Source organism: Anser cygnoides, chromosome 2 (assembly GCF_040182565.1).
Source record: "Anser cygnoides isolate HZ-2024a breed goose chromosome 2, Taihu_goose_T2T_genome, whole genome shotgun sequence".
Classification (NCBI taxonomy): domain Eukaryota; kingdom Metazoa; phylum Chordata; class Aves; order Anseriformes; family Anatidae; genus Anser; species Anser cygnoides.
In genome coordinates, this window is record NC_089874.1 from 122,733,103 (window position 1) to 122,760,429 (window position 27,327).

Consider the following 27,327-nt stretch of genomic DNA (forward strand, 5'->3'; position numbering starts at 1 on the left):
GCTATATGAACATTAATTCATAACTCTTTACTAATTAAATCTGTACTCAGAATTTTAATTCAGTAGAAAATTCCAACATTTCTAAAATTAATTTAACCTCCAATTGGAAGAAAATGAAGTGTTGACATTTTCTACGTATTAAGATTCTGTTAAAATGTGGTGAAAATATCAAAATAGGCGTGGTTTTTTTCCCTCAGCAAAAGTAAGGTAATTAAACTTTGATATAACAGGAGTTAAGTTAATTTAAGTAAGATTTAGATATATGCTTACATTTTTATTGATTTAGTGTACTGTATATGGAACTGTAATTAAAAAGTAATTAATGATTAATAATTAGTTAGAAAGGCTTAGTTGCTTTATATGGAACTTCTTTAATGACTTACTAAAATCAAGGTAATCATATTCTTTAATACAATAACCATAGCAGATTCTGTTAAATCGCACAGTTGACAGAGTTACCCATTTCTGACTTGCTCAAAATTGTGAATTAATGAATTTGTTTCAAACATAAAATTGCCAAGGAAGCATTTCAGAGTATAGTTTGCTAGCCGCTCATGTTTGTGTGTATCTGACATGCCAGTGTGCTTGTAAGGGCAATGAAATCTCAGTAATAGAGGTCCACTTCTCATTTCTGGCTGAGCTAAAGGAGAAGGAAGAGATTTTACAACCTGAGTAGCAAAGAGTGCATTTAAATCCGCAAGGATGTCACTGGTTTCAACCAAGTGCTGACATACTCATTATGCCTTAACTGCATCTCCTGTTTCCTCCTAGGTCTTACTGCTGCAGCATCTCTTGTATCCCTGGCTTGGGCTTTGGCTTCCTACCAGAAGGCTCTCCGTGACTCCCGTGATGACAAGAAACCCATCAGTTATATGGCTGTTATAATCCAGTTTTGCTGGCATTTCTTCACCATTGCAGCAAGGGTCATTACTTTTGCTCTGTTTGCCTCGGTTTTCCAGCTGTACTTTGGGATCTTCATCGTGCTCCACTGGTGCATCATGACCTTCTGGATCGTCCACTGCGAGACAGAGTTTTGCATCACCAAATGGGAGGAGATAGTTTTCGACATGGTTGTTGGGATAATCTATATCTTCAGCTGGTTCAATGTCAAGGAAGGAAGGACACGCTGTAGGCTTTTCATTTACTATTTTGTGATCCTTTTGGAAAACACCGCCTTGAGTGCTCTCTGGTATCTGTACAAGGCTCCACCAATCTCTGATGCATTTGCCATACCAGCACTGTGCGTAGTGTTCAGCAGCTTTTTAACAGGCATTGTTTTTATGCTAATGTACTATGCCTTCTTTCATCCCAACGGACCAAGGTTTGGGCAGTCGCCAAGCTGTGCTTGCGAGGACCCTGCAGCTGCCTTCACCCTACCCACAGAAGTGGCAACAAACACTCTTCGGTCCATCTCCAACAACCGGAGTGTCACAAGCGAGCGGGATCAAAAATTTGCAGAGCGGGATGGGTGTGTGCCTGTGTTTCAGGTGAGACCCACTGCACCGTCCACACCTTCATCCCGGCCACCAAGGATTGAGGAGTCGGTCATTAAAATCGACCTGTTCAGGAACAGGTACCCAGCCTGGGAGAGACACGTGTTGGACAGAAGCCTGAGGAAGGCGATCTTAGCATTTGAATGTTCCCCTGCTCCTCCACGGCTACAGTATAAAGATGATGCCCTCATCCAGGAGCGCTTGGAATATGAAACCACATTATAAATGAAACAAAAACACAGCTTGAAGAAGCTCTGGCATTACAGTCCCAGTTAAGGGTTGACGGTAGGGCTGTAGGGATAACTAAACTGCATACTACAAGTAGAGCAGCAAGCTGTAGTGTTCTTAGTCTGGCTACCATCATGATTATCATTTGATCCACTGTGTGCAGTCTGTCTGCAGAACACTGGTACAGCAGCATCACCTGAAAGCCTCAAAAAACAAACAAACAAACAAAAAACACTGACCCGCACATAGAGATCGGTTATTCCAGCTGAGAAAACTCACCCATGAGTCATTGCTGCTATGAAACTGACTGCACAGTACTTACAAGCAAACCAGTAGGGAGGCTCTGACCAGAGCTTTCAACTTTAGCCAGTAGTGCATTTTATTTTAGAAATGAATTATTGATATTTGCATAATCAGTGGCAAAAACAAACAAACAAATAAACAAAAACTTTTCAAAAATAACAAAACTGTAGCACGCAATGTTGCTGTCATTAAAACTGGTTTCTGCGAAAAAATAGGAGCATAATAGTCTTCAACATCCCATAAATACACTATTCAGGTTATAATAGGTTTGCAAAATAGTTCTTAATTAAAAAGATACATCATCATCTTTGTAAGGTTATAAATGGAAAATAAACTAAATTCTGATTAATTAGCTCATAAACATTGACACCACCAGAACTGTTTGTTTTCTGTGGAATATCAAAGTCTTTCTAACTGCAATTTAAGTTCTTTATCTTGCTTTTAACAGAAATCCTATGCAGCTCACTTATGGTTTTCAGGAGAAATAAGGAGCTCTAGCACGTAGTGACGTAAATTAAATGATAATCATGATTCAGTGTTCAATTTGCAAAAAAAAATATATATATGTAAAAGAACAGGGAAGTATAGTTTTCATATTCTAAACTTTTTGAAGGACCCCATTCAGATATTTCGGAAGAAACCACAAGGAGATGAACACACTGAAACTTCTTTCTGTTTCAAGACTGTGAATGCATGATTCAGTGTGTGAATGTATGCAGGGGTGACAAGAGACTGTGACATGCCATACCCTTCTAGTGCCAAACATTGTATAACTGCAAGACTGATATTGCCTGAGGGACAGATAACAAGTGGCACGAGCCGTACGAGACCAAGAAGCAGGAAAGAGAGATCCAGTTCTCAACGTGTAGAGACAGCTCTGTTTATTCCCACCCAAGGTGAAAGTGATGTCTTTTAAAGGCTTTCAGCCACCTCTTAGTAAGTATATTCAGTGAAGTATAATATAACCAAGCTATGTGGAAGACCCTCTTCTGCCTGTTCAAGACTTGTTTCCAGATATGTCTAAAAATTACATTGAATCTCTTGTAATAGAGTGCTTTTGCTGCAAGCTTTTGGGTTTTAAATACCTCCCTAAATCTAGTCAATGGTATCCTTTATGTTAAAAGTATCCCCTGATGGTGCTTTCAGATGCATTAAAGGTGCAAGTCAAAATTTGATAGTATTTTTTTTAAAGCTGGTGCAGAGTGAAAAACTCATGAATTATTTCAATATTTTTGTAAAGTAAAAATATGATATAAAAAGGTTACTTTTTATAAACCTCAAATCTTTTAATACATTTCATTCTCTTTATAGCTTAGATTTTAAGAATTGGTCCATGAATTTTATCAACTAGCTTCTGCAGGTTGATACAAACCTGGTTTTCACATTATGGATTTGTTTTGCAGTGTAATGCCATATGAAAGCCTACATGGGTACTTTTAGAAAACTCCATAAACTGTGGATCCTGCTTCTAATGAAAGTGGCTTGTAAAGACACCAAGCAATTCCATAAGAAACAATTTGCTATAACTATTTCCATCCGTTTTAGGAAATCGAAGCAGAACTGAAGAGTTACTGTTTTAAATGGCATTGTCAGGATGGAGAAGACCTGATGGTTGGTATTTTAATCTTCACTGTCAGGTATATTCAGTGTAGTCACTGCTGTATATGCTGCTGGGTAAATTTCAGTCTTTCCTGTTATTAATATTTGTACTATGAAAGAGCAGAGGTTACACACCTTTGTTTATTTGTATGTGTTCAATTAGCCATTTTTAATGTTGACTTTTTTTATTAGTGAAATGTTCAGTATCTGTTGATCTTTGCTGGGGCGAGTTCTTCAAAACAAAACATCTGTAGAAGTGCAGAAATCTGCAAGCCTGAAGGAACTTTGTGCAGATCAGAAAACACCCATCTTTGAAGGGTTTCTTAGGTATTTTCGAATTAAGCAGTGGCCAGCTGCCTCTATAATCACATTTAAATAAAATAATTCTTTGATAGTTCAAACCCAAAGCTTTGTACAAAGTGATTGCCCTTCTCACCATGCAGATGTGTTTGATTGTACAGAGAAAAGCTCTCGTGTTTTGTCAAAAAAAAAATAATAACATACCACTGCAAGGACTGTTAAAAAAAGATTTGGGGAGAAAATCCTTTGTCCAGACAAATTCGGTAGAACCTTCACTCCAGAATCCAATGCTGGGTCGCACAAAGAAATTGCCGTTTTCCTTTGCAAACAAGGCAAATTGTAGGCTTTGTAATCCAAGATGTGAGGGTTTCTTTTGGAAACCATTCTATAAGTTTGCTACTTCTTTAGTAATTAGGAATGCGAACATGAGTGAGGCACCATGGGCAGTGCTCTCACTCCACATGGGCTCTTGTGTCCCTGTGGTACCTCCTGGGGAGAGGGGCAACATCACAGCTACCAGCAAGCCTTGTCCTCTTCTGATGTCCTTCTCATCCTGTCTCACTGTTCCTTGGAGCTGTAAGCTCTTTGGTTGGGGCTAACAGAACTGAAGAAACATTGCTTAATGCCGAATTTAAAGGGTTACAGTCTGGAACAGTGCTTGCACTGCACGGTTTCTGAAGGTTTGTGATGTTTTTGTTTGATTTTCTCTCATTTGGTTTTGGAAGGAAGGACACAAAGGCATTATTGGTTCATTTGTTTGTTAATATCTACCATTTACTTTCCTTACCCTGCCATCATTTTATATTTTTTTTATTTTTTTAGTAATGCTTGTAAATTTATCTCAAGCAAACTACTGCAGGTTCTGAGTGCACAGCGCCGCACGTGGCAGTACATATACACAGTGGAAGTATGCATGCACAGTGGCAGTACACATACACAGCTTGTCTTCTGAATGCAGTCTGCAAGGGGGAGAAGTCATTTTATACAGAGTCAAAAATCTGTTCTCCAAAATCTTGCTATGTTATGTTCGTAATGCCAGTGATACTTGCGCTGAGAACAGGACGGCCATTGTAATCTTAATGCTTAGATGACTATGTGGATAGTTTCCTAATTTGCTTTGCTGTGAACAGTAACCTTAAAGGCTGTAAGAATTTTTATAGAGCTTGCCAAGATTAAACATAGTCCACACTGAAATCCCATGATGGCCTTATGGACAGTTAATAATCAATATGCACTATTCTTTTTAACGCAGACAATTTTAAGGTCTATCAATAAAGTTCAATTAAGACAGCAATAGCAAAAAAAAATAATAAAAATTAACTTCTGTTTTTGAAATAATGAAAAAAAAAATCAGGTCTTTTAAATTCCATTACAGATTAACAGGAAAATTAAAAAGTTCATAATTACATTCTGGTAAATAAAAGCAATCACGTCTCTTTGTTAGAAGCAAATATCATGTAAGCATTGTCCTAATGAACCAAAAAAATTTGCCAGCAAATCTGAAGGTAACTTATGTGATTAAAGACTTGGTCCTAAAATTTTGAGAGCTGTGAATTTTTATGCTAAAAAAAAAAAAAAAAGGAAAAAAAAAGATAAAAGGCAATTTAAGTAGTAGTTGCTACTCTAATTATGTAAAGGAGACATAATGCATACCCATGTTCATTTAGAAAACATATAAGAAAATGTAAGAAAACTTTTTGTCTTATTTTAAAAGAAGTGTTATTTGTTCTATATTAAGATAATCTTTTTTAAAGAGTTATTTGAAAATATGTGCAATACTTTTTTTTAATGCAGTTTTAATAATGAAAAAAAAACTAATTTCCACTTTTGTTTATGTCAGTCAAAATATGCTTCTTGTGCTAGAACAGTGTTTCTGTGCTTGGGTTATTTGGGCTTGATGGCATATAAATGCTATTGTCATTGGCAAATCAACAAATTTTCTATTAATTAATTTCTATAGCACTGGGATTAGAGAAAATTTTCCTTCCAAAATTAAATGTTAGGCCTCAGCTGCCTGATTTTGTAAAGTTTTAAGCAGAGGAGGAAAATTAAAAATGTTTTGGAGCTGCGATTTTTAATATATGAACTGTTAAACACTTTTTTTTTTTTAATATATGATAGTCTCATCAATATATCATTATATCTCCAAAAGAGCAAATGGGTGGTGTCAAACTGAAATTGCTGCTATTTTTGGAAAGGGTCTCCCAATCACTCTAAAAACCAACATGTTCATTTACTTTTTATTGGCCCGCAAATATCCACAACTAGCCTGTTGTATTTTTAGAACAGTACATTACAAAATTTTAAGTATTTGTGACTTGAACATACAATTCCTTAGAAGCCTTAAAAACGGCACTGTACTGAGTTTTAGTTGGCTCTGCCAGTGATTCAGCTCCCAAAACCACCGTCCTTTTTCTGCTCAGCCCCTGAAGTCTTGTAATCCAGAGTGACTGAGATGCTGTGATTTAACTCTGCACCCCCTGCACTGCCTGCACAATGCCAAGGAAAAGACCCCAGCAGGTTGCTGCGGTCCTACTGCTGCCTCTCTTGCTCCTGTGCGTGGTGGGAAGCAGAGTAAATTGCATTTGTGCATCCAGCTAAACAAGCGTAGTTAGGTTGAGGCCCTACAAAGGTTGCGTGATGAAAATAATCACAACACGTGTCCATGAATTTACAAGCTCAACACTGTAATTACTAATTCTGCAGTGTAACAATGCAGAATGTGGGAAGAATTGTCTAAATACACAATAAGCCATTTAATTTTGCTAATTGTAGCAATTAGACTAGCTTGCATGAAGCCCGTGCTCTCAGCAGAAAGCCAAATGGAGTAAGTGGCAAGCAGCCATTTATGTACCAGAGACATTATGTTATGAAACCCTCCCTTGATTGTTTATAGAGCTAGGTCTTTTCATTACAGCATTGAATCCATTCCTCTTTACTCTGATAAACCAGATAAAGTTCAAAATTATAATAGATTCTTTTAAATCTGGGAATGAAAAAAAAAAAAAGCATCAGATTACTGCAATTCACACGTAGTGATTTTTTGAAATACATTCAGTCGTCATTTCCACTTGGCTTCAGATTGCTGAGTGATCTGCATCCAAGATGATTTCTCACATCTGGTATGAGCAGACTTCGTAATGGGAGAGATGGGGATGACCTCACAAGGTCTTGCTCACACAAGGTTAGAGGAATAGTGTCGCTGATTTACAGATCACTTGCAAAACTTTTTTAGCATGTGAGCAGTCCACCAGGATCATCTGTAAGCCTGTTTTACCATACTGACCTCACTGCAGGTGTTTGGTGGGATTTCTTCACTTTCACACTGGTATGACCATGAGAAAAAAATACAAGTGAATAATTGCATGTACACTAAGCAGTGCTACTGCAGCATGAATCAAAACATTTCTTCTTTTCTCCTCCTTAGTTCAAACATTTATGAATATATCCATTTTGACTGAGTTGCCATTGCGTGATCCTTTTAAGGACACTGAGAAATGCCTATGAAACCACAGTTGTTTCCAATGATCCTTATACAAACCAACTACTGACCAGCACCTTCATTAAAAGGAACTTTTCCTAAACACATAAGCTTGGCTCCTGTACTTATATTTTGTTCTGAGTGCTTAGCATCTAATTCTTATGCAGAGAGTCGTATACACTCGTTAGTAAGCCATGTGCCTACTCTGAATCCTGGAGCAAATAGGACAGATACGCAAAATGCACGGGGAAAAAAGCCCTCTTCAGCACATTTAGCGGGTGATTTGCATATGCTACAGATGTAAGAGAGGAGCTTGCATATAATTTCAATAGAGTTATAGGTGCTGTATGAATTGATAGATATGTGCAAGAAATTGTGAGATAAGTGGCCAGCCAAGATTAAGGTCAAATCTAAATCTCTACATGCAGGGCACTGTAAGATAAAAACAACCAAAAAACTAAAACCTAATCAAAACTCTCATTTCCAGGAATAGTTAAGCTTAAAAATGCAATGGATTTGTCAATGAAACTACATGCTACATTCGTAGAAACAAAGATATGACTGCTATGGATACAAACATCTGTATCTGTAGATTTCAGCCTTGTATTTCATATAGCTTTGGAAGCAATTGCTTTTGGATTGTAGTTTTGGGCATGCCATAGCCCTAGGCATGCCATCAGCTTTTCTACATGAGGAGTCAGTTCTTCTATAGGCAAGGCCACATCCAATTCACCCATAAGTGATTTCCTCACCGTAGAAAATCTGCTAATCAAATGTCCTGAAGAGCCCTCAGAGATGTAGCGCAGTGCTCGGGCAAGACGCAGGCTGTGTTTGGGTGTTTGAGCCCTCTGGTGGCAAGGGCTGGGTGTAGCCCCTCAGTCCTTCCCCAACCTCATGCACCGAAGAGCCCACAGAGAGGAAAACCACGTGCATGGGTTGGATGAAGCCACAGCACACGGGGAGCAGATAGCTGTGCCATACCACCAGGAGTCAGTGCAGGCACATCAGCGGCCTCAAGTTAATGCTGTGATCCTCCAAACTGCAAGAACCAGAGCTCCTGATTTATTTATTTTTTCATGTGGAAGGTTCACGCACCTAAAATTTGGCTCCTGGCCTTGGTCAGAAACATCTTGGTCTTCATAGCTCAGCTCCTGTCTCCCACCTGTGCCCACCAGTATCCTTCAAGCTGGTATTCTTTGAGCTGGTTCTTCAAGCCTGTCATACCTGAAGGGCAGGGGTCCTCTGGGGTGCTATGAGATGGAGCTTTGCACAGAAATACTCACAAATGCTTTTCCTGCAGTAGGCTTGGGGCAAGTAGAGACTGAGGGGAGAGCCAGGCTCAGTTATCTCTTCAGCTAGCAATGATTCATATCTCTATCTACTATCTCTCAGGGGAAGGCTATAGGGCTGCGCACTACTGAGAAGGGCATGCTCACTCCCTCTTGTGTTGAGGCTGTTCTCCCTCTTTGTGGAAAACTTAAAGGCTATGCTGTGCAATGTAGACATACTTCCAGTGCTTTGATGTATTCAGTCCCCTTAGTGTGGAGGACTCTGAAGTTGTTGCACATGTCCAGTGCCATTACCTGTCCAGCCAGAGTAATGTCCACAGCAAAAATTCAGGGCAGATGCAAAATCCCTCTGCTCACCTTCCAACCTGACCAAAAGCTGTATGAACACGGTTAGCACTGTGACAAAGCCTGAATCAATACACGCTGCCTTCAGTCAGGTCTCTTAATGCACTGTCTGCTACCCTGGCCACGTTCACCTGGTTTCTTGTGGAAGCTCAGGCAGACTTCATGCGTGCACCAGAGCTACACCACGTGGCCATCTCTGTAGCTTCCCGAGCCCGTGGTGCACTCTCCTTGTGATCCCATGTCTTTTGCAGAACAAAGTTCACTTTGGGCAGAGTAAAGGGCAAATTGGCTGTATGTAGTCTAGGGATGCATGTGGAGTAGACACAGCTTCTCTGGACAATATGTATGAAATGAAGTAGTGTGCAAATTGCACAGGGTATGACGTACACAAGTAGTAAGATAAGCGTCCACAGCTTAGAGCATGCTGTAAAGAGTACTCTTTGTTACAGTGTTTGCTTTTCCCATAATAAAAATAGTACCATCATGGCTCTTACTTGAGAGCAAATTTACAGTATCAGATGTGTTTACGTATATATACACACACATGCAATATATATACATATGTGTTTATAGTCATGTATGTATGTATATATTTGTGTGTATAGTTGTGACAATGAGTCCTGAGATTCTACTAGGAATCATATAGTTCATTTAAATTCTATAACTAAAGAAAAAACATCAGGAGCACCATCATCAAGGGTAATCAAGTAATAAGTGCAAAAGGAAAAGCACATTATCGGAAAACACATTCCAGCCAATATTGAAAACAACTTTGAGATGCATTATGTCAGTAATTTAATGAAAAGTTGTGGAGGAAAAAGGTCTAATGCTATGTTTCATCATCTTAAATATTTTGGTAAAAGAATAGAGTAAAAAAAAAATAGAATTGTATCAAATAAATAAGGATTTGTCACAGTTAGTAGAGAAAAATAAAATCATGTAGGCAAATGACAAAGGGACTGATTAACCCTTTGTTTCATTTAATGTTGGTTATATTTGTTTCACTGAGTATCAGTGTTATTGATGTCAGTAATTTATCAAGGAAATAACCTGTAATAAATCAGCATGGTTTACTTGAATTTGACTAAAAACACTGAGAAGAGTGTTTGTTAGCCAGCATACATACAGTTGCCTGATACATGCTGTCAGAAGGACAGATTTGCTGGTTCATGGATTATGTACTGAAGATAAATTTCAGATGCATGCATTTGATGATAACAATACCTCTGTCACTTTGTACCATGAATGCACAAGAGCTATTTCTGAAATCCTAATTACTGTTGCTTTTTTTCAGTATGCATTCTGCATTATTATCTGTGTATCCCAGCTTGTTTCTTAACTAATGTTTGATAAGAATTAATTTAACATTTTATAAAGCTGAGGAAAAGATTACTAGCCAGTTAACCAAAGGCTTTTGTTTTCAATTGTGTGATACACATAAACATTTTTTAAGCTTTAAAAAGGTGTAAAGCCCCAGTTCTGCAAATCCCTTGCTGAACACAAAAATAGCTCATTGGTCTTCATGAAAGCACGGGTTGTATTGAAGCTTAACTCCTGACCCAACCATCATTCAGGTATTCTGTCACTCATTCAGCATAGCACTTGGAAATTATTGTAACTTTCCCACAGGACCTGATTTATAGACAGATACAAAACTAACCATGGTGGCTGTCTCAGATGAGTTCAGAAGTGGCCACTAATCTCCCCCAACGTCGTTCCGGCATCCCTGCTTTGGGACACACAGAGGAGATACCTCACGGAAGACATCCGCGGGATTGCCACGATGCTCTGGGCAGGGTTTAGCCTTCAGACAGCACTGCACAGACAATGAGAAACCTTCACTTATCAGCAGAAAGAGAAACTGCCACCAGTTATAGCTGCGCAGTGCCAGCATATGGTCACATATTTGTGGCTGCTATTGATTCCTCCTATTTCATTTTATTGGAACAGCTTGGAACTTGTCAAGCTTTCCTTGGGTTGATTTGCAGTTAATTAATTCAACAGACATTTTTAATCTCGCAAATTTGTGGCTTGTAATATAGTAATCAAGCTCCCGTGAGCGTACGTTAATCAGCTGAGGGGGGAGAAAACCCTGGTTAGCTGCGTGCAGCGTGGTGCCCACGCTGCAAAGGGACATCTACAAGAAAGGCAACATTCATCCCAGCTAAGCTCTCATCGTTCATCTAATGAATCATTCATCCATTTGATTTGTCTTGGATGAGCCAGGAGTTGTATTTAAGGAGGATTGCTGGGGCTGAGACAGCTCTAGGTACTGTTGGTGGGGATCGACAACTCCCCTTCTGGTCACCTGTTTCCTTACCAACCAAAGAGTCATTCTGCCCAACAGCAGCCCAGTTTCATTTCTGAAATGACCATACCTCTTGTGGAACAGTTCCTCCTGGATAAATGACTATATAAAAAAACATATAACACTAGGACACTAGAAACCAGGTGAATGAATGGAGAAACTTTTTTTTTTCTTCATTGCCTTTAACATACAAGTAGATTTTAGCTACTTTGATGTGAAGCACAAGGGAAAAAAAAACTTAATGTCTGCAGAGGACGCACACATGCGTACATTAGCTGATGACTAATCAGCATGTACTTTTTTATTGTGGAAGCATATCCACTGGTAACCTCAGCAGGGAGATCAAGAAGACTTGAAAGCTAGGAAGTAAGTGATTCCTCTGGTCAGGGTTAAGAGGCGTTTTTGAAACACTGTGGAAAAGCTGCTCCTGTTGTTTCCGTGAATAAAGGGAGGAGTAGAGTCTTTCAACAGGAAAAACAAAATCAAATGCCAAAACACTTTTTATGGTGCAGTTACTCTTTTCTCTAGTAACGATGTTGGTTAAGAAAGCTCTAGGCATGTTACGAACTGTAACATACGGGGAGACAGCAAAAGACACTTCATAGATATAACTGTTGCTATTGACAGGAGATGTTTATTAGCAATAAGATAAAAAAGTGTCTCAAAATAAGGCCTGAGAGACAAGGATTTTTTATGGTTGTTATGTCAATGATTGTTAAATCTAGAGATCATAGATCTTTATAATAGCTTATAGGTCAAAGATTTTTTCTTTTTATCGGTCTTTACAGAGGATAAATCTCAGATGGCTTCCACAAAAAGCATATCACATAAAACAGTCTCATAAGATGGGTTTTCTGTGTATGGAATATTGTATGCTCAGTGTTGTTCAAGTGCTTGTACATTTTTTCATGATCTCAGCTTCTAATGCAGTACATGCATAAGCTAATAGTGGATTCACAAGTGCATCTTCCTTTAGTTCAGTAACTCCCCACATCAACTTGCTCATTCATGTACAGGTCAGGAGCACATATGTGGTGGGGAGAGAGGTGAGTGTGCACTTGTAAAGGTGCAGAGCAGATGAAAAATAAAGATGGAAACCAGTAGATGACATGGTAAAAGCCTTATAGTTAGGGAACAGCTGTGAATCTTTAGAGTAGGTGAGCCCTCATGGTATTTCTTCATGCTCAGGTATTCTGTCACTCAGCTCATCATGGAAATCACTGCTGAAGGACTTTCAACTGTATTATAAGTTATTATTTTTTGCTTTTTTAGAAGTAGAAACAGTATCACACTGACTCTCAACAGAAATCACTGTGCAGGCATCCATAAGCTTCACGCATGATCTGTAAGTGTAGCGTGTCATAACAGTTCTGATTTCTTCAAAGATCCACTTAAACAAGTTTGCAAGATGTATTAGATATTGTTCTGATTTTCTTCCTTGCTTCCATTTTCTTCCTATGCTTATGCATGTCATATGCAAACCCCACTGCTGAGAGAAGATGACACTCAGGTTATAACACAGATTTTTTTTTTTCTCAGGTAGTAGTACAAAACACAAAAATTCATTTGCGTAATGCCTAGCTATTGAGATAAACTCTATAATTAGAGAAGGAAAACCAAGTTAATCGTGCAAATATTGAATTCATTTTAGCCAGTGCAAAACAGGAAAAAAAAATAAAGATAGCTGTCATATTTTGCTGTTTGACTCATCTTGCTTCATAATTCCAAAAGCTGTGGTATATGCCCATAATAACCTGAAATTGAATATTCCTCGTTTCTGAGATACTGGCAGAACAGCCACGAACTGGGGATCCCATTAGATTAGCAGGCACAGATCTCCTAGCAAGCACAGATCCACTGTGTTTCTTCTTTAACCGGACTGCAGTTCCTTTAAATCAATGGGAATTGATTCTCAAGGGCACAAACTGCCCTCTGTGTAATTTGTTCTACATGATGGGACAGATATTTTGCTGTCTATTCTTTGAGTTGTGTATTATTAACAAGCTAATGTTTATTCTAACAAATGAGCATCACTGTATTTTCCTGCAGGTGCCTTTCCATGTATAAGGCTATCTCAGCAATGGAAGCTGGCTCTCTTCTTGTTCCCATGTTCATTACCTGCATTTTTAATCAAATGCTAATTTAACAATTGTTTGTCATGCTGCAGATCCGTGCAAAGCCCAGTCTGACTTCTGGATTTGACCCAGAGCATTAGCAAATGTGAGAGTCACCTTCTCACTGCAAGCATTGGACATGGATACCACTGAGATGCAATAAACAAAGTTCCTTAATGTGCTGATTTTACAGTAATTTTCCAGGGTGCAGTTGTGCTTTAAAACTTTGTGCAGCTCTCTGCAATCTTGTTTTATTTCAAAATAAATAAATAAATACATAAAACAAAACCAAAAGACACAGCAGCAACAACCCCCCATCCAAAAAAAAAAAAAGAAAAAAAATGAAATTGATACACACACACATAAAAAACAAACAAACAAACAAAAATCTTTAATTGCTCTTCCTCATTGTATATTGTTCTTATGGAATTTGCTATGTGTGAGGAGAATGTTAGTTAATTCACATCAGAACAGCCTTTCCTCTCTACACATCCCAAATGGATTCTTACAAAAACCATTAATAAACTCCGTAGCAATTAAAGAGCGTACTCTCCAGTCATTATATGAAAATGTACAGTCAGATAAGGCTAACTAATTTGTACATGCTTCCACCTTTCATCTCTTAAGGTACACAGCTCAAAGTTTGTTCTTCAGATCATCAACCCCTCATTAGTAAAACTAGTGAGCCTTGCAAAGCAATTTCATGTGAGACAAATGATCCTGAAAGACTCAGACTTGGTAACAGTTGTACAGTTGTGCTTACAAAACCTTCTTGAATGGTCTACAGCTAAGCAAAAATATAAATAAATAAAACAACAACAACAAAAGGCACTCTCAAAGGACCGATAAAGAAATTCTGCCTGGTGAACATATCAATAAGTCACACTTACACCAGCATATTGGACAGGAGCATTCATTATACTGTGATTTGCCTTTATTATAGACAGTTTATAGTCATAAAGGGCTTGCTAGAAGGTCCTCCATAGCAAATAGATGCTTTCACCTTTAACAGACTCCAGTAAGCCCCAGGAGTAAGCATGTGTGCATTTCGCTTTCAAATTTCACAATGCCTATCCAGATGACATTTATTTTTAAGGAATCTCTTCAGTCACTATTTTACAGCTCACTTGTACTCCACTACCAAGTGAAGTGTCAGTCATTGTCCATGCAATTCTGATTAGGCTAAGTCAAAGAAAATATCTGGGGAGGGAATATCAGGCTTTGTATTAAAAAATAGTCCACTGGAAATAATAATAAAGCATTTCTAGGTCTTCCAATTCCGTGAGTCACTGGATGAGTCCAAAACACCTGGCTGGGTTCCAGAATAAATTTAAATAGCTGTTTAAATTTTCAGATGTCTTATTAAGGTATTAATAATATTTTAATATTTTATATGAAAAAAAGTATCCTTCAAAGTACACGTTTCAATTTCAAGAAAAATCCATATGTCACTAAAGCCTAAGTCATTGGGCTTTCAGGCAGCAGGGGAAAAAGTGACAAGCTGGGGAGGCAAAATTTTAATCTAAGCTCAGGCAGGAGTCCCCCTGGTCCGCCCACCAGTCTGCCACGCCAGCCCTTCCCAACACTTGTGCATCCTACCTTTCACGACTGGCACCAGTGAAAATTGATCTAGCACTCGGATCCCAATCAACCCCATCTCAGACTTCAGTGCTGGATCCCACAAGGCAGGGACAGGGGCACCTCAACGACAAGAGGGTAGGGTCAGGCAGGTACAGGCAGATCCTCTTTCATTCCAGTTTCTCCAGTGGCTGCCACTGACCCAGCTGACCTGGTGATGGGGAGAGGGTCTGCCTCTTCCTGGCGCAGATGCTGCCTTCGAGTGCTGAGACTTGTGGGTGGTGTTTGTAGCCTACCACTGTGAAAAGGAAAGGCAGCGAATAAAAGTTATAAAGCAGTGAAGGATTAGATGAAGAATTAAATACAAAAACACTGAAACATCAAGCTGGATGCCTAGTCCTTAGAGGTTAGTGCTAAGAACAGAAACAAGTTTATTAGCTGGTGCAATGCAGTCCTCAAAGATGCCAGTTGCAGTTTTCTGTCCTTTGTAGATTGATATGCAGAGGGAAAAACAAAGGATTGCCTTTACTGTTGTTTCACACGAGGAAAAACATTTTTCCAGCTGTTTCAAAGGTGTGCCTTTTAGCATCTTGGGTTTTATGAAGGCCTGAAAAACACTTCTCTCCCCTCCAAAATTAGGCTACCTTTTTCTGCTTAGATTTACATAAAACAATAAAGCCTTGCCTTCTCTGAGAAACTGAGATTCCCACAATCCCCCTCCCTCCCCTCTTCCCACTCCCTAAAAAAATATAACTGAGCAACTGAGCAGGAGCCCCTGACAAGCATTTTGGGGGAAGCTGCAATACCACACTGCCCCAAGAAGTCTTGCTGCACTCCAGTGCTCTAGTTTTCCCCTTAGTTCTGTGACAAAAGTAGGAAAAATTAAAGGCCACGATGTGCAGAGTGTGCAAGGGTAATTGGCAACTACTGGTGGCTTTACTCTGCCATCTTATTTTTTAGGTTCAACACACTTTGAACATCAGTGATTCCTCATTTTGGGCACCAGAAATGAAGTTGGGAAAAACCACACATTACTTTTGAAAATCATCACCAAAATACAGGAAGATTAGAAAGTAAAATCAGGAAAGAAAGAAAAAACTTTTAAAAAGAGCTTCAGGATTTCCTTTTTTAATAGAACACAAACATCAAAGAAGGCGTGGATACATTTCTCTCTTTTATGAGTTATAAAAAAAAAAGATATACACACATGTCAGAAGTATAAACCTTATGTTTTCACAGGCCGATCACAAAAATAAAAAATAAAAATAAGTTTTTTGATGCTCCTTTCTGTGATTTTCTCAAAGTCAGGTGCCAAGAGCAGAATTCATGACTCCAAATTGCATGTGCGAGTGTTGTTGCAGGGATCAGCAGTGGGATCCAACAGCAGGGCATACAAGAACCAGCACAATGCACATTCGATAAGGGGATGAATTAATTAGGTGGCCACTATTGACAAGAAGAACATATCTCCAACTTGGCCTGTCTCCTAGAAATAGGCTTATTTGTGAAATTCATTTCCAGAGCCTGCAGTCTCCTCTTGTGCTTGCAGACAAGCTCTGCATTTAGGTAGAGAAAGCTGCCTCGCTCTTGTGGTCAGGCAGGAATTGGAAGGGAAAGCCAGGGCTGTCTCTGTGCCAGAGCTGTTGGCCAGAGCTTCAGGACCAAGGTGCAGGCCCAAATCCCTGCTCATCCTGGGTAGATTCAAGCCAGCACTTCCTCAGAGAGTCTCCTGGCTGTAGGAGGGAGGTCACCAGCCCTCTTGCCAGATAAGAAAAGGCCACCATGCCTCCTGATAGGCAGTAGTGCTGGGTGAGTGTGGGGAGGTCCAAGGGAAGATACTCTGTGGTCCAAGGTGCAGGCTGATCTTCTCTTCGGGGAGCATGGTGCATGGGACAGTGCAACTGGGTGGCCCCATTTCTCTGCCTTGCCACCTGCTTGGGCTGGGTTTTACACAGAATGTGCTGGAACATTGGCAGAGGGGATCCCTATCACATGTGTATGTCCCCTGCGGATTCAGACATGTGGGAACATCCCAGGCATGCCTCCAGAACATCTATTCTATCAGTCCCCACAAGACGTAGGCACGGGACCCCTGGGCCTGTAACTCTCGGGTGGCCTCAGTGGAGGATGGGTGCGTAGAAGTTCACTCAAGCTGAGATGGTGGTGTCTTTGGGCACAGGCAGTGATGCATCTTCAGGCACTCGTGATGTATATCTGCCTTGCAGGAGCTGCAGTCCCAGAGGTAGACCAGATCTTATGTGATGCCTGATAAAAAGTAAATGACTTCCTAACAATACAAAAAGCCTGTAAAAAAAAATGCACATGCAAATAGACTCAAATACTTGAAATTCAAATTCCAGTAGTATATTCCGTGTTCATTCCTATGTTATTATTACTAAAATCATTTTCTTGTTTTGTTCAGAAATCATAAAGACTCCTGCTTGGTTTTAAGTTGTTGCACGATATAAAATTAATTCCAAAGGGGTGGATTTTTATTGTATATGTCCTGGATTTAAGTTTTCAGTTATTTTTCGTAAATACATTTTACATCTAACTACCTCAGCTGCCTTTTGTTTTGTTTTGGCACATAAAAAGTCATGCACTTTCTATATTTGGGGATTTGGGGGGGAGGAGTTCTTTCCATTTTGAATAACCAGGTTTAAAGCCATGTTGATCAATTTATAGAGGAGAACAACTTAACAAGACATAATTATTGACAGTTGCAGAACATACATTTTATTTTTAGGTTCTGTTGGGGTATAGTTTAATGAAAAACACCATAAGCTGCTTATTAATTTGCCTTAAAAAATGTGTGCTCTTTCCTATTCAAGTTGTGTTAATTAACTCTTATCTTGTACACAATTTATGTGACAACAACTAACGTAACAGTTGGCAGATAAACAGCAAATTGAACAGAATGGACCAATAGTTTCTCAGTTCTCTGTTGTAAACTGTTGCATTATACACTGATTGTGCTAAAATAATTGTTACTGTGCTTATACTCCTTAGTCACCGTTGCGGAAATGAAGTTATGGAAGATCACATCTGTGTTTATGGAGCAGTGTAGATATCCCCCCAGTACAAGCACAGTGACTTGAGGTGAATGATAATCATTGCTGAACTTGTGCTTTGACTTGTAAACATTGTAAAAATGTATTTGGTATTTTATTTGAAATGAAGAATCAAAATAGTTATTAAAAAAATCTTCCTGTAAATATATATATTCTGATTCCATGTATACAAACATTCCTTTAGAGTTCAGATTGTGAAGAGTGTCTTTATTGGCTAGAGACCGCTGTCTCCCTGGCAGAGGTTACATGTGCTATAGTAAAGAACACAGTGTGTGAAGTATTTGATGTACTGCAGTACCATAGTTCTTTTGGTCTGTTAAGTAAGTTGCAATTTGTGATGAAATGAAGTTGAAAGTAGTGCTTCATACTAACAAATTTCCTTGGTTACAACTTGATTTTTCTTGTAAAACTTAAAAGGAAAACTTGAAAATTTTATATATTTGGATTTTGTAGATTTTTTTTATTTTATTGCAACACAAGGTACCAAAATCATTAAATAAAGTACACTGTGGTCATTTTACCATGGCTCTAGAGTCTTTCTTAAAACTCTTCTACCATGGTGGGTCAGCGAATGATGCCATCTTTTGAGCTTCTGACATTATCAAACAAGAGCAAAGCTGGCCCTGCTTGGACTAGGGGTTGGGCCAGATGATCTCCAGAGACCCTTCCCTCCATTAATTATTCTATGATATGAGCCACACTGTCACAGGAGCACTATCCCTAAGCACAGGAGTGGTGCGACAATCTTACTGGTGTTGTCACAGCAGGGAGCTTGAGGAACCACCAGACATCCCAATGGCCACCTCACCCAGAGCAGGGTGCTCCAGCCACTGAGGTCAGGGCCCTGAATGGTGTTTCGAAGGAAGACCTCCCAAAAAGCTGCCCTTGCCCAGCGGGCAGGCCAGCGGGCCCTCCCTGCTCCTTGGCCCTCAGGGCCTAAGTGCTCTCCAGCATGGGGCCAGACTCCCTGACTAATCCCTGGGGGTCCACAGCACCGTGGAGAGAGAAGCAAGAGGAGCCTGACCCTGCTTGCTGGACAGTGGGGGTGCTCCCTAGGCGAGGGGAAGAGTTCTGGACTCTGCTCTTGGGGTTCTTGAAACATTTCAACCACAATGAATACAGAAAGAGTGAACAGTGCAGAAAGCCAGGACAGAAACCCCTCCATTACTTGAGAAAGCCACTGCTCACAGAGAACAGGAGATGGTGCTCTGTTGCTTTTATTCTCCTTTCAGACTCCTGAAAGCATCGCTATTTACTGTGCAGTGAGCCCAATAGGGTGATGGGCAAGGGAGAGGTGGGCCTTGGGCCTCACCGAGCCTTGTCCTTAGCATGGTAATTGGGAAAACACCAGAGAAGAAGCAACTTCCTTGATCTTCCTGTGTTCAAACCCCCTAGGGTTGAGGAGGGTTTAGTTTCTTCTACTCCTGCCTCCTGCACAAGTGCTTTAATTACTAGATTATTACACAAGTTGTTCTGACTTTGCCTGCACTACCAATGGTCTTAATAGTCCTCTTGGACTTCTTTGCCACATTCGGGTGTGCAATGTCACCCCAGGCAGCACCTGGAGTTTATGCAACAAAGGACAGCACCCAAATCTCTCAGCCTTTCTGCCCCTTAGCCATGCTCCCACTCCTTAGATGCTTCTTCTCGGCCTCTCTTAGGTGACCAAGAAAGGGAGACCTGGGAAAAACAACCCATCAAGCAGCAACTAATAATTAGCGTGAGTTCAAAGAGAGGAAACATATATATATATAAATATATATGTTGAGTAACTGAATTTGACAGACAGCACATGGTGATTACATGTGACTGATGGATTCTTCAAGGTTTTGTTTTTCACATATAGCTTGTAGCTTGGCAAAGTGCAACAGGGAAGCAGCAGCCCAGCAACACAAATGGTAACTGTCCTACTGTCACAGGAGTCCTAGATCCTCTGTCCCTGTAATTCTGTGACTCCCCACCAAAGAAACCAGTAGAATCCAGAACGAAAGAAGCTCATAAAAAATTTCTTAACTAATCATGTGAACCAGGGGGCAGAAGACATCAAAACCACAGTCTTGAGCACTGTAAAGTCATTTGATGACACCCCATAAGTATACAATTCATGAGGTGAAAAAGCATTAAGTGAGTGGGTAGCTGCCATGGTGTGGGACTAGTTACCTTGGGGTAAAAGGGATTTACTTGACATGTTTCTAGGCAAACTATTAACCTCTCAGGCAAAAGTCTCCTCCAGAATGTTTTAAATGTAGACTTTCCACATGAAAGAAGCAAAGCAAATTCTTTCTGAGCTAAGCAAAGATAGCAGACGTTTTAAATAGATTCTTAACAAAGGAAAGAAACAGAGAAAAAAAGTTGCTTGAAGGTGCTTATTCAGAACAGTTGTCACCTCTCCTGCCTTAGAAGAGGAGAGAAATGGCTATGGTTCCTGTAGAAAAACATGCTCAAACAAACAAACAAACGAACAAAACACTAAATATAGGGACTTGATAACAAAAAAAAAAAAACATGCCTAGGCAAAATTATCCAAGAATGTTTTTTTCTCCTACTTTACTTAGCTCATATGAGCAGTATTAACTGCTCATAAAGTACCCAGAGACCTATGTGTATGGGAAGGAGCTGTGCCTTCCTACTACCGCAATGGGAATCTTGGAAAGCCCAACAAGAGATGGAAAGTTCTCCTGTATACTGCACAGCGACAAAATGCATTTATTCAATGACTTCTGTGCTATATACTTGAGGCAGGAAAGTATTTACACTGTATAATATTTTTGCTGTGGGAGTACTTCAGACCCAGGGTCAAGCACAGAACCAAAAGTGCACTTGATGTAAAGATGGGTTGGAAACCTGCTGTCTGGCATGTTTTGGGGCTAGTGAGCTCTAACGTACACTACACTCTTAAGTAGGTTGTTCACACAGTAATACCTACTTAAACTAGTTTACATTAATGTTATTCTTTTGTGCTCACCAGTGCTTCTTTTCACTGTGAAAGGGGGAAGAGAACTCAATTTACTGACAAAAACATAGCTCCAGAGCATGTAGAGCCAGATAGACCAGACAGGCATCTTTTACCTGTGTGCCATTGCATTCATCTTGCACACTGGACCATGCATATCGTAGACTTCATGTTTGTTCGTAAGCAGTAGGCTTTTCCAAGATAGAAAGATTTCTCATTCACAGGCTACACACAAAACTAAAGACAAAGCGATGCTCGTACTTAGTGGGTCTTCCAATAACCAAGCCATTTATTTTCAGTTGGGTTCTTGTTAAGTGCTGTGAGCATAAACTGTACTGCCATGAGCACATCAATAAGCGTGGGAAGTGTTTCCCACTGCTGTGTGAATGCCACAGGCACTCACAGGACTGGCATTATTAACCAAGTAGACCAGATTAGAGAGGGAAAGATCAATGATAATGTCCCAAAGTATGGAGGGAGAAGCCTAAGTACTTTAGCTTTATAAATAAATTGAAATTGAGCTAATGGATTATTACGGCTCCTGCAGTTCATCTCCAAACTATCTCATAGTTTTAAGCAAGTTAATCTTGTATTGACCTTAAATTTCCTGTGTCTGTAAAGTTCATAGGAGTCCCAATTTGGAATTTGATCAACTCCATTGTTGGAAGCAGAAATCAATAAAAAAGGGGAAAGTCGTCTGAGCACTGGCTTGGTGCCAGAAGCATCTGCCTTTACTGCAGGTTGTCTCTGTCTGTCTCCAGCTTAGTCCATTATTGAGTCTCTCGTCTTGCACAGTGCTCTGCAGGGATGCTTGTTTCCACCTGGAATCAGCAACAAAAAAGGTCACTGGGCAGTGATGTCTGTCTGCAGGAAAGAAGGTTTAGCTGGAGCTTACCCTGGCGTTATGGAGGGTGGTCAGGGCCTGCAGTTCTGGTCCTCTCAGATGGGACCCAGCAATGCTCAGTAGCTCTGAAAAATGTGGCCATTGTTTTTCAAACTGAATATCCAAAGTGTCTCAATGTACAGTGGCATTAGTAGATGCTTTTGGAGAAATAAGCTTTGACTCCTGCACCCACCAGCTGCATTTTCTTGATGAGACAACTCGCGTCTCCCTGTGAAAGAAGACGTTGTCATGAATAATGAGCTAATTTTGAAACATGCTCTGAAGCAAATTCTACCAAGTAAGTAATTGTGCTGTTCCCCCGATACCTGTGCACCATTCTAGCTTTGTCTTGGCTGCCTAGATTACAGACAGTGTTAATTTTCTCACTCTGCTACTCAACAGCAAACTAGCTATTTCACAATTTGTACTTAAGTGAGGGTTACAGAGAACATCTGGAGGCTCCCCTTAGATGGATCAGGCAGCATTATGCAATTCACCCTGTCCTTATTGCATTGTTTGTTCTTAACAATCTTTTTTGTAACTTTTCCAAGGGTCTCCCTTTAAGGCTTTCTCTTTTTTGTTTGTTTGTTCATTCATTTATTTTAAAGGCCTGTTTGTCTCCGGTATTTGCTTTTTTGTGTGTTTTTCTTTGGGGATTTGCTTTTGCCTGGGGCTGCTTGCCATCTGTAGTGTCTATGTTTCAAACACTGTCACCTTCTCATGATGATTCAGATTCCAGTGGGCTGTGCCAGTGCAGCAGTGGGAGAGGTTACGTTGTACCTGTGTGGTACTTCATCAGAGGTCTCATGTCCTCAGGTGTGTCCTACCAATGTCCTGATAAAGGCAGGAAACTTAATCCCCAGAACAACTTCTCTGACTGGTTAGAGTAGTGTCACCTTTTGCCTCCGGTTTCTTCCCAGGATCCATTGTGCTGACTTGCAATTTCTTTGACTTTTATGTGTCACTCAACTTCGCCCATATTTTCAAATCTAAAAAACAAACAAACAAAAATAAAATTAGAAATGAGGACTCTCTGCTGGCCCATAATGGGCTAGAACACTCACTATTCCTGTAGAGGCATTTTAAGCCTCCAAAGGAACGTAAATAATTGCTGTGTGCTTAAACGCCGTTATAGCCTAAAGCGTATAGCATACCTTAAGGGTAACCCTTAATCAACATCTCCAAATATCATACCCATGTGAGCAGCATACTCAGTGCAGGCTTTTATGAGTTTGTAAAGGAAAAATGATGTTGAAGTTTAAGTTAAGTCTTACGGTATAAAGGAGGAAATGGGCTGTTTTGTCTCCGGTGAGAAGCCCTGGTGCCCATGCAGGGGTCACAGCTCTCGGGGAGAGGGAGCTCTGCCCCAACCAACAGCTGGCAGGAGAGTGTTGGCAATTAAGAAGAAACATGCCTTACAGTCATATCTTTCTAAAGCATGAGCTGCTGTGTGTGACTTGTAGCTAATAATTAATCAAGTTTCAGATGAGCTTTTGCTTTAATATCTGATCCACCTGATCTTTAAAGTTATAACTATCCAACGCTATTCTATTTGTGTATTGGTAGTAGATTTTTATATTTGGACACATCACCTTATCCCAAATTGTTACTCTGTGATAGCAAGATATGAGGCTGGATGATGCTTTCCCCCAGATTTCAGTGATAATGTCTTCTTCAACACCCTACTGGGACAGGATTTCATTAAAGTGACATATTAATCTAGCATGGAAAATAATTCTTCTTCCCTGTAGAGCATCTCTGTGAGGCTTTTTTACAGAAAGAATTACAAAAAAAAACTTGTCTTCAGTTTCCCTGTACAGATTGCTAGGATAAGACTGCTGCATGGTGTGTGTGTCTTATCTGTTACAGAACCCCATGGAATTGCAAAAGGGCAAGTCTTCTTGCCAGAATTTTTACCCATTATCTGAAGCAGTCCTCACCAGTGCGTGCCTTGGTTTACATGGCAATATAGACAGATGATCTGATCTGCTCTGGTGTGGCACATCCCCTCCGAGCTGTGGCTGAGAAGTCACTGCACGCTATTTCCAATCAGTTATGGCATTTCGCTGGTAGTGCAAACAAGTGGTACACTAGAAACCTCATTTTTAACTTCTTTTAATATTGTTTTAAATACAGATCTCACAAAACCTTTTACTTAATTAACTTTTCTTGCATAGATAATTCATTTCACCAGCATACTATGCCACAAGATGCTTCTTCCTGTGCATAGAGATAATATGCTCTGTTTCTATTTCTGCCTGAAGCAGAATTAAAGTAGGAAGGGAAGCGTTTGGTAGCACTTTTATCCTTTGGAGTACTTTTTCTTGTGTGTACCATGCAACATATTTTGAGATCACAGCTCCCATATTTCCTAAAGGAAGAGGAAGAAAAAACAGGGCAGCCTTAGAGAAAAACAAAAAATCTTGGAAGAACATAAAAGCCTTATGTTCATTACAGTTTGCCTTGAAGAATTTATCTGACGTTTCTCTGAAAGTTGAGTTATCAGAAGCAATAATTTGCTCTGCATTATCTACTACCTCGATTCAAAAGAAGTTCTGAAGAGGTGTCATTTGAATTCACACAGGAAGCCAGATCTCTTAATAGATGATCTACTTCTTATTAAGGCATCTGGTGCAGTGGGAAGAAAGCAGAGCAGCTTCTGGTCTCAAGATCTTTTTGCTATTTCTCTTACAAACGCCTCGAGTTATAGGACAAATATGCAAAGACAGAGCCTAGAGATGAAGGTGTAAGTGTCCAGATCAGACCATACAAAAGGAGAAGCAGCGAGGAGACACAGCTGGACAGGCGTAGCAGGGAGGCTGAGAAATGGAGCTGGGCACCGTCAGCTGCTGCCTACCCCTGGACAGGCAGTGTGCTGTGTCCTGGCACTTCCCAGGTCCTGCATGTCCAGTTTTTAAGCAGCAGCTGCAAAGAGGGCTCTTTGGTGCTGGCGTTTTCAGTCCACATCAGGCTGCGTGAATAGCTTTCCTCCCGCGTGCCAGTTTGCATCGCCGCTGTTTTACCTGCTATGCAGCCCTGACCTGAGCTCTTCCTGCATGCTGCCAGGACGTGAACATAGGATTTGGTATTAAAGCCCAAAGCTCAGCTGAAGTATTCAGCTCTGCTTCAGCAGTGTGGTTTCCCACCCGTGCCAAGGCAGCAATGCTTTTAAATTCTCATGACCTCATTGTTTCTGACATTAGAAATGCTGGCTGCAAACTTTCAGCCAGTATGCCTGGGGGAGGAGAGGGAAGAAAAAAACAGCCAAAATGTTTGCAAATCATCCAGTTTTATACTGTAAACTTCCCCATGCAAAGATCCCTCCATTGTTTGCCCTTGGATGCCTGAAAAAGTGATGCAATGTTGTGTTTTTCCATGCTAGGAGTTATTGCTTCTGTATTTGTAAGTATGAAAGAAGCACCCAAGGGGCAAAGGACATCGAGGATCAGGCATATAAAACAAGTTTTCCTTTCATCTTAAAAAGGGGGCACAACTGCACTATCTGAGCATCACTGAGCCATCTTGCATTTTGACAGTTTTTCAAGATTAAGAAAACCTGCCTTGCTAAATATTAATCCATTTCTGTGCTGGGGACAGCAGAAATTGGTGAGGGGCAGCACTGCTCACTGAGCTAAGAGGCAAAACGGATGTGAGGGGGGAAAAAAAAGAAAAAAGAAAAAAAGAAAATAACTCAGGAGGATAGGAGGATCAAGAGTTTCCATTTTTGATGTGTTCTTGTAATGTCAGTGGATTCTTGTGAGAAATTGACCTTCAGGTTTTTCTGCTGAAATAAAAGGTGAATCCAGCACACGCACAGAACCATATGGGATCCCAGGAAAAGAAACTTGGCTCACCAGCATATGAATTACATGGAGCCAGTCGTATTTTCTCCATTTGATTTATTTATTTCAGAGAGCTGCCATCACCTGCTGAACATCTTCAGTTTGACTTTGCCCCACCCCAGCGACGGCATTTACATTGGGATGAATCACTTCCACCTTCCGATGCATCCTACCAATGCTCAGCCAAATACCTTTTCTTCTCCCCAGTTGCAAAATAGTTGCTGTTCCCAGTAATTTAATGTTAAATCTGACTGAATTTGATGGAAGCACATTCTCATTCTGTCCCAAAAAACTGACACTACAGGCTCATGCGTTTTCCTTCTTCGTGTCTCCTTTGCCATCTCTTGCTTGGCACCTCCCTGGAAAGCATGAGTGACTGGTGAAACAGGACAGCTTGCCAAGGAAATAAAACTCCTTTGAAGGACAACCTTGACAAAAGAGTATCAGTCTTTTTCAAGAGATCCCCCCTCTCTGGGTGAAATTCCATCAGGAGCCAACAGTCCCTTATATCTGAGTGTCTGTTTCCCTCATTGTTGAGCCTGCTGTTCCTCTGTATGAACCTGCCGTTCCTCTGTATGTTACTTTGGTGCTCAGGAAGACCATTATTGCAAAGATTTGTACTTTGGGACCTGGGCATTTCAGGCTTTGTCCTGATGCGAGCATGCTGCTAACATGGATGCTGTCCATTTTAGACACTGGAAATGGGGCCCAAATCCTCAGAGGTGCAACCTCCCAGTTGATGAAAACATCCCTAAAGACTTAGTTCCTACACTTACAGTAATGTGCCTGATAATCCAGGAACCATTATTTGCTTGCTGTCATGGTATGGCCCATGTTTTGCTGTTTGAAGAGATGGTCTGTTAAAAATTAACACATCTACAGAAACTACTTAGTCCACAAGCTAATAAAAAATGATTAAGCAAAATAATGACAAAGCAAGCAGGAAAGATATCATCTTGACATTCTCAAAAGTAGCAGGCGGATTGAATAATAATGGTCTGCTATTTGTCTTGCAACAGTAGCTAAAGTAGGTCCCACGTTGCTGTTTATACAGATGAAACAGGGAATCATGCGTGCACACACACACATACATACGCTGCTGCCTAAGTAATAAGATTAGATAGTATCTGGTCCTGTAGCCATTAATAGTCAGAAGATGTTAAGAGGTAAGAAACTGAAAAAAAAGACTGATTAATGCACTACATTGGCTATTTTCTGTCTGCCTTTTTCAGCCAACTCTATTCACATTACCCTTCTCAGTGCTTTTCTGGGCACTGGTGGGTGCTTAGCCACCTACATGCTGAGCTCCGCTTACCTTTGTGCAGACAGCAGCAAAATCAATCTTCCAATTTTAAATGTTTGCCAAACTGTACATCCACTGTGCCATGAGGAAAGCACTGAAAAACTAAATAATGAGGCACCGTGCATGGAGCAACCAAAGCGAGCTGAAACTGGTGTGTTCAGCCTAACTTAGGTCCACGTGCAGCCCAGATGCTCCACCAGAAGGGCTGAATAATTTACGTAGTATAAGAGCATCTGT

General features: G+C 40.3%; 2 protein-coding genes across 2 annotated transcripts in view; one reads left to right on the plus strand and one right to left on the minus strand.

Annotated features, from left to right (window-relative positions):
* Positions 1-11,076, plus strand: part of XKR4 (XK related 4) — a 230,171-nt gene extending 219,095 nt beyond the window's left edge. The window contains exon 3 of the mRNA XM_048072449.2: positions 772-11,076. Coding sequence (XP_047928406.2) covers positions 772-1,718 — 947 coding nt within the window. The 3' untranslated portion in view covers positions 1,719-11,076. The remainder of the gene's footprint in view (positions 1-771) is intronic.
* A 2,661-nt stretch (positions 11,077-13,737) lies between these two features.
* Positions 13,738-27,327, minus strand: part of LOC136790185 (basic salivary proline-rich protein 3-like) — a 37,911-nt gene continuing 24,321 nt past the window's right edge. Inside the window, exons 2-4 of the mRNA XM_066993001.1 lie at positions 22,842-22,934; positions 21,179-22,174; positions 13,738-15,336 (exon numbers count right to left, since the gene is read on the minus strand). The gene's annotated coding sequence lies outside the window, so the exon portion shown is untranslated. The remainder of the gene's footprint in view (positions 15,337-21,178; positions 22,175-22,841; positions 22,935-27,327) is intronic.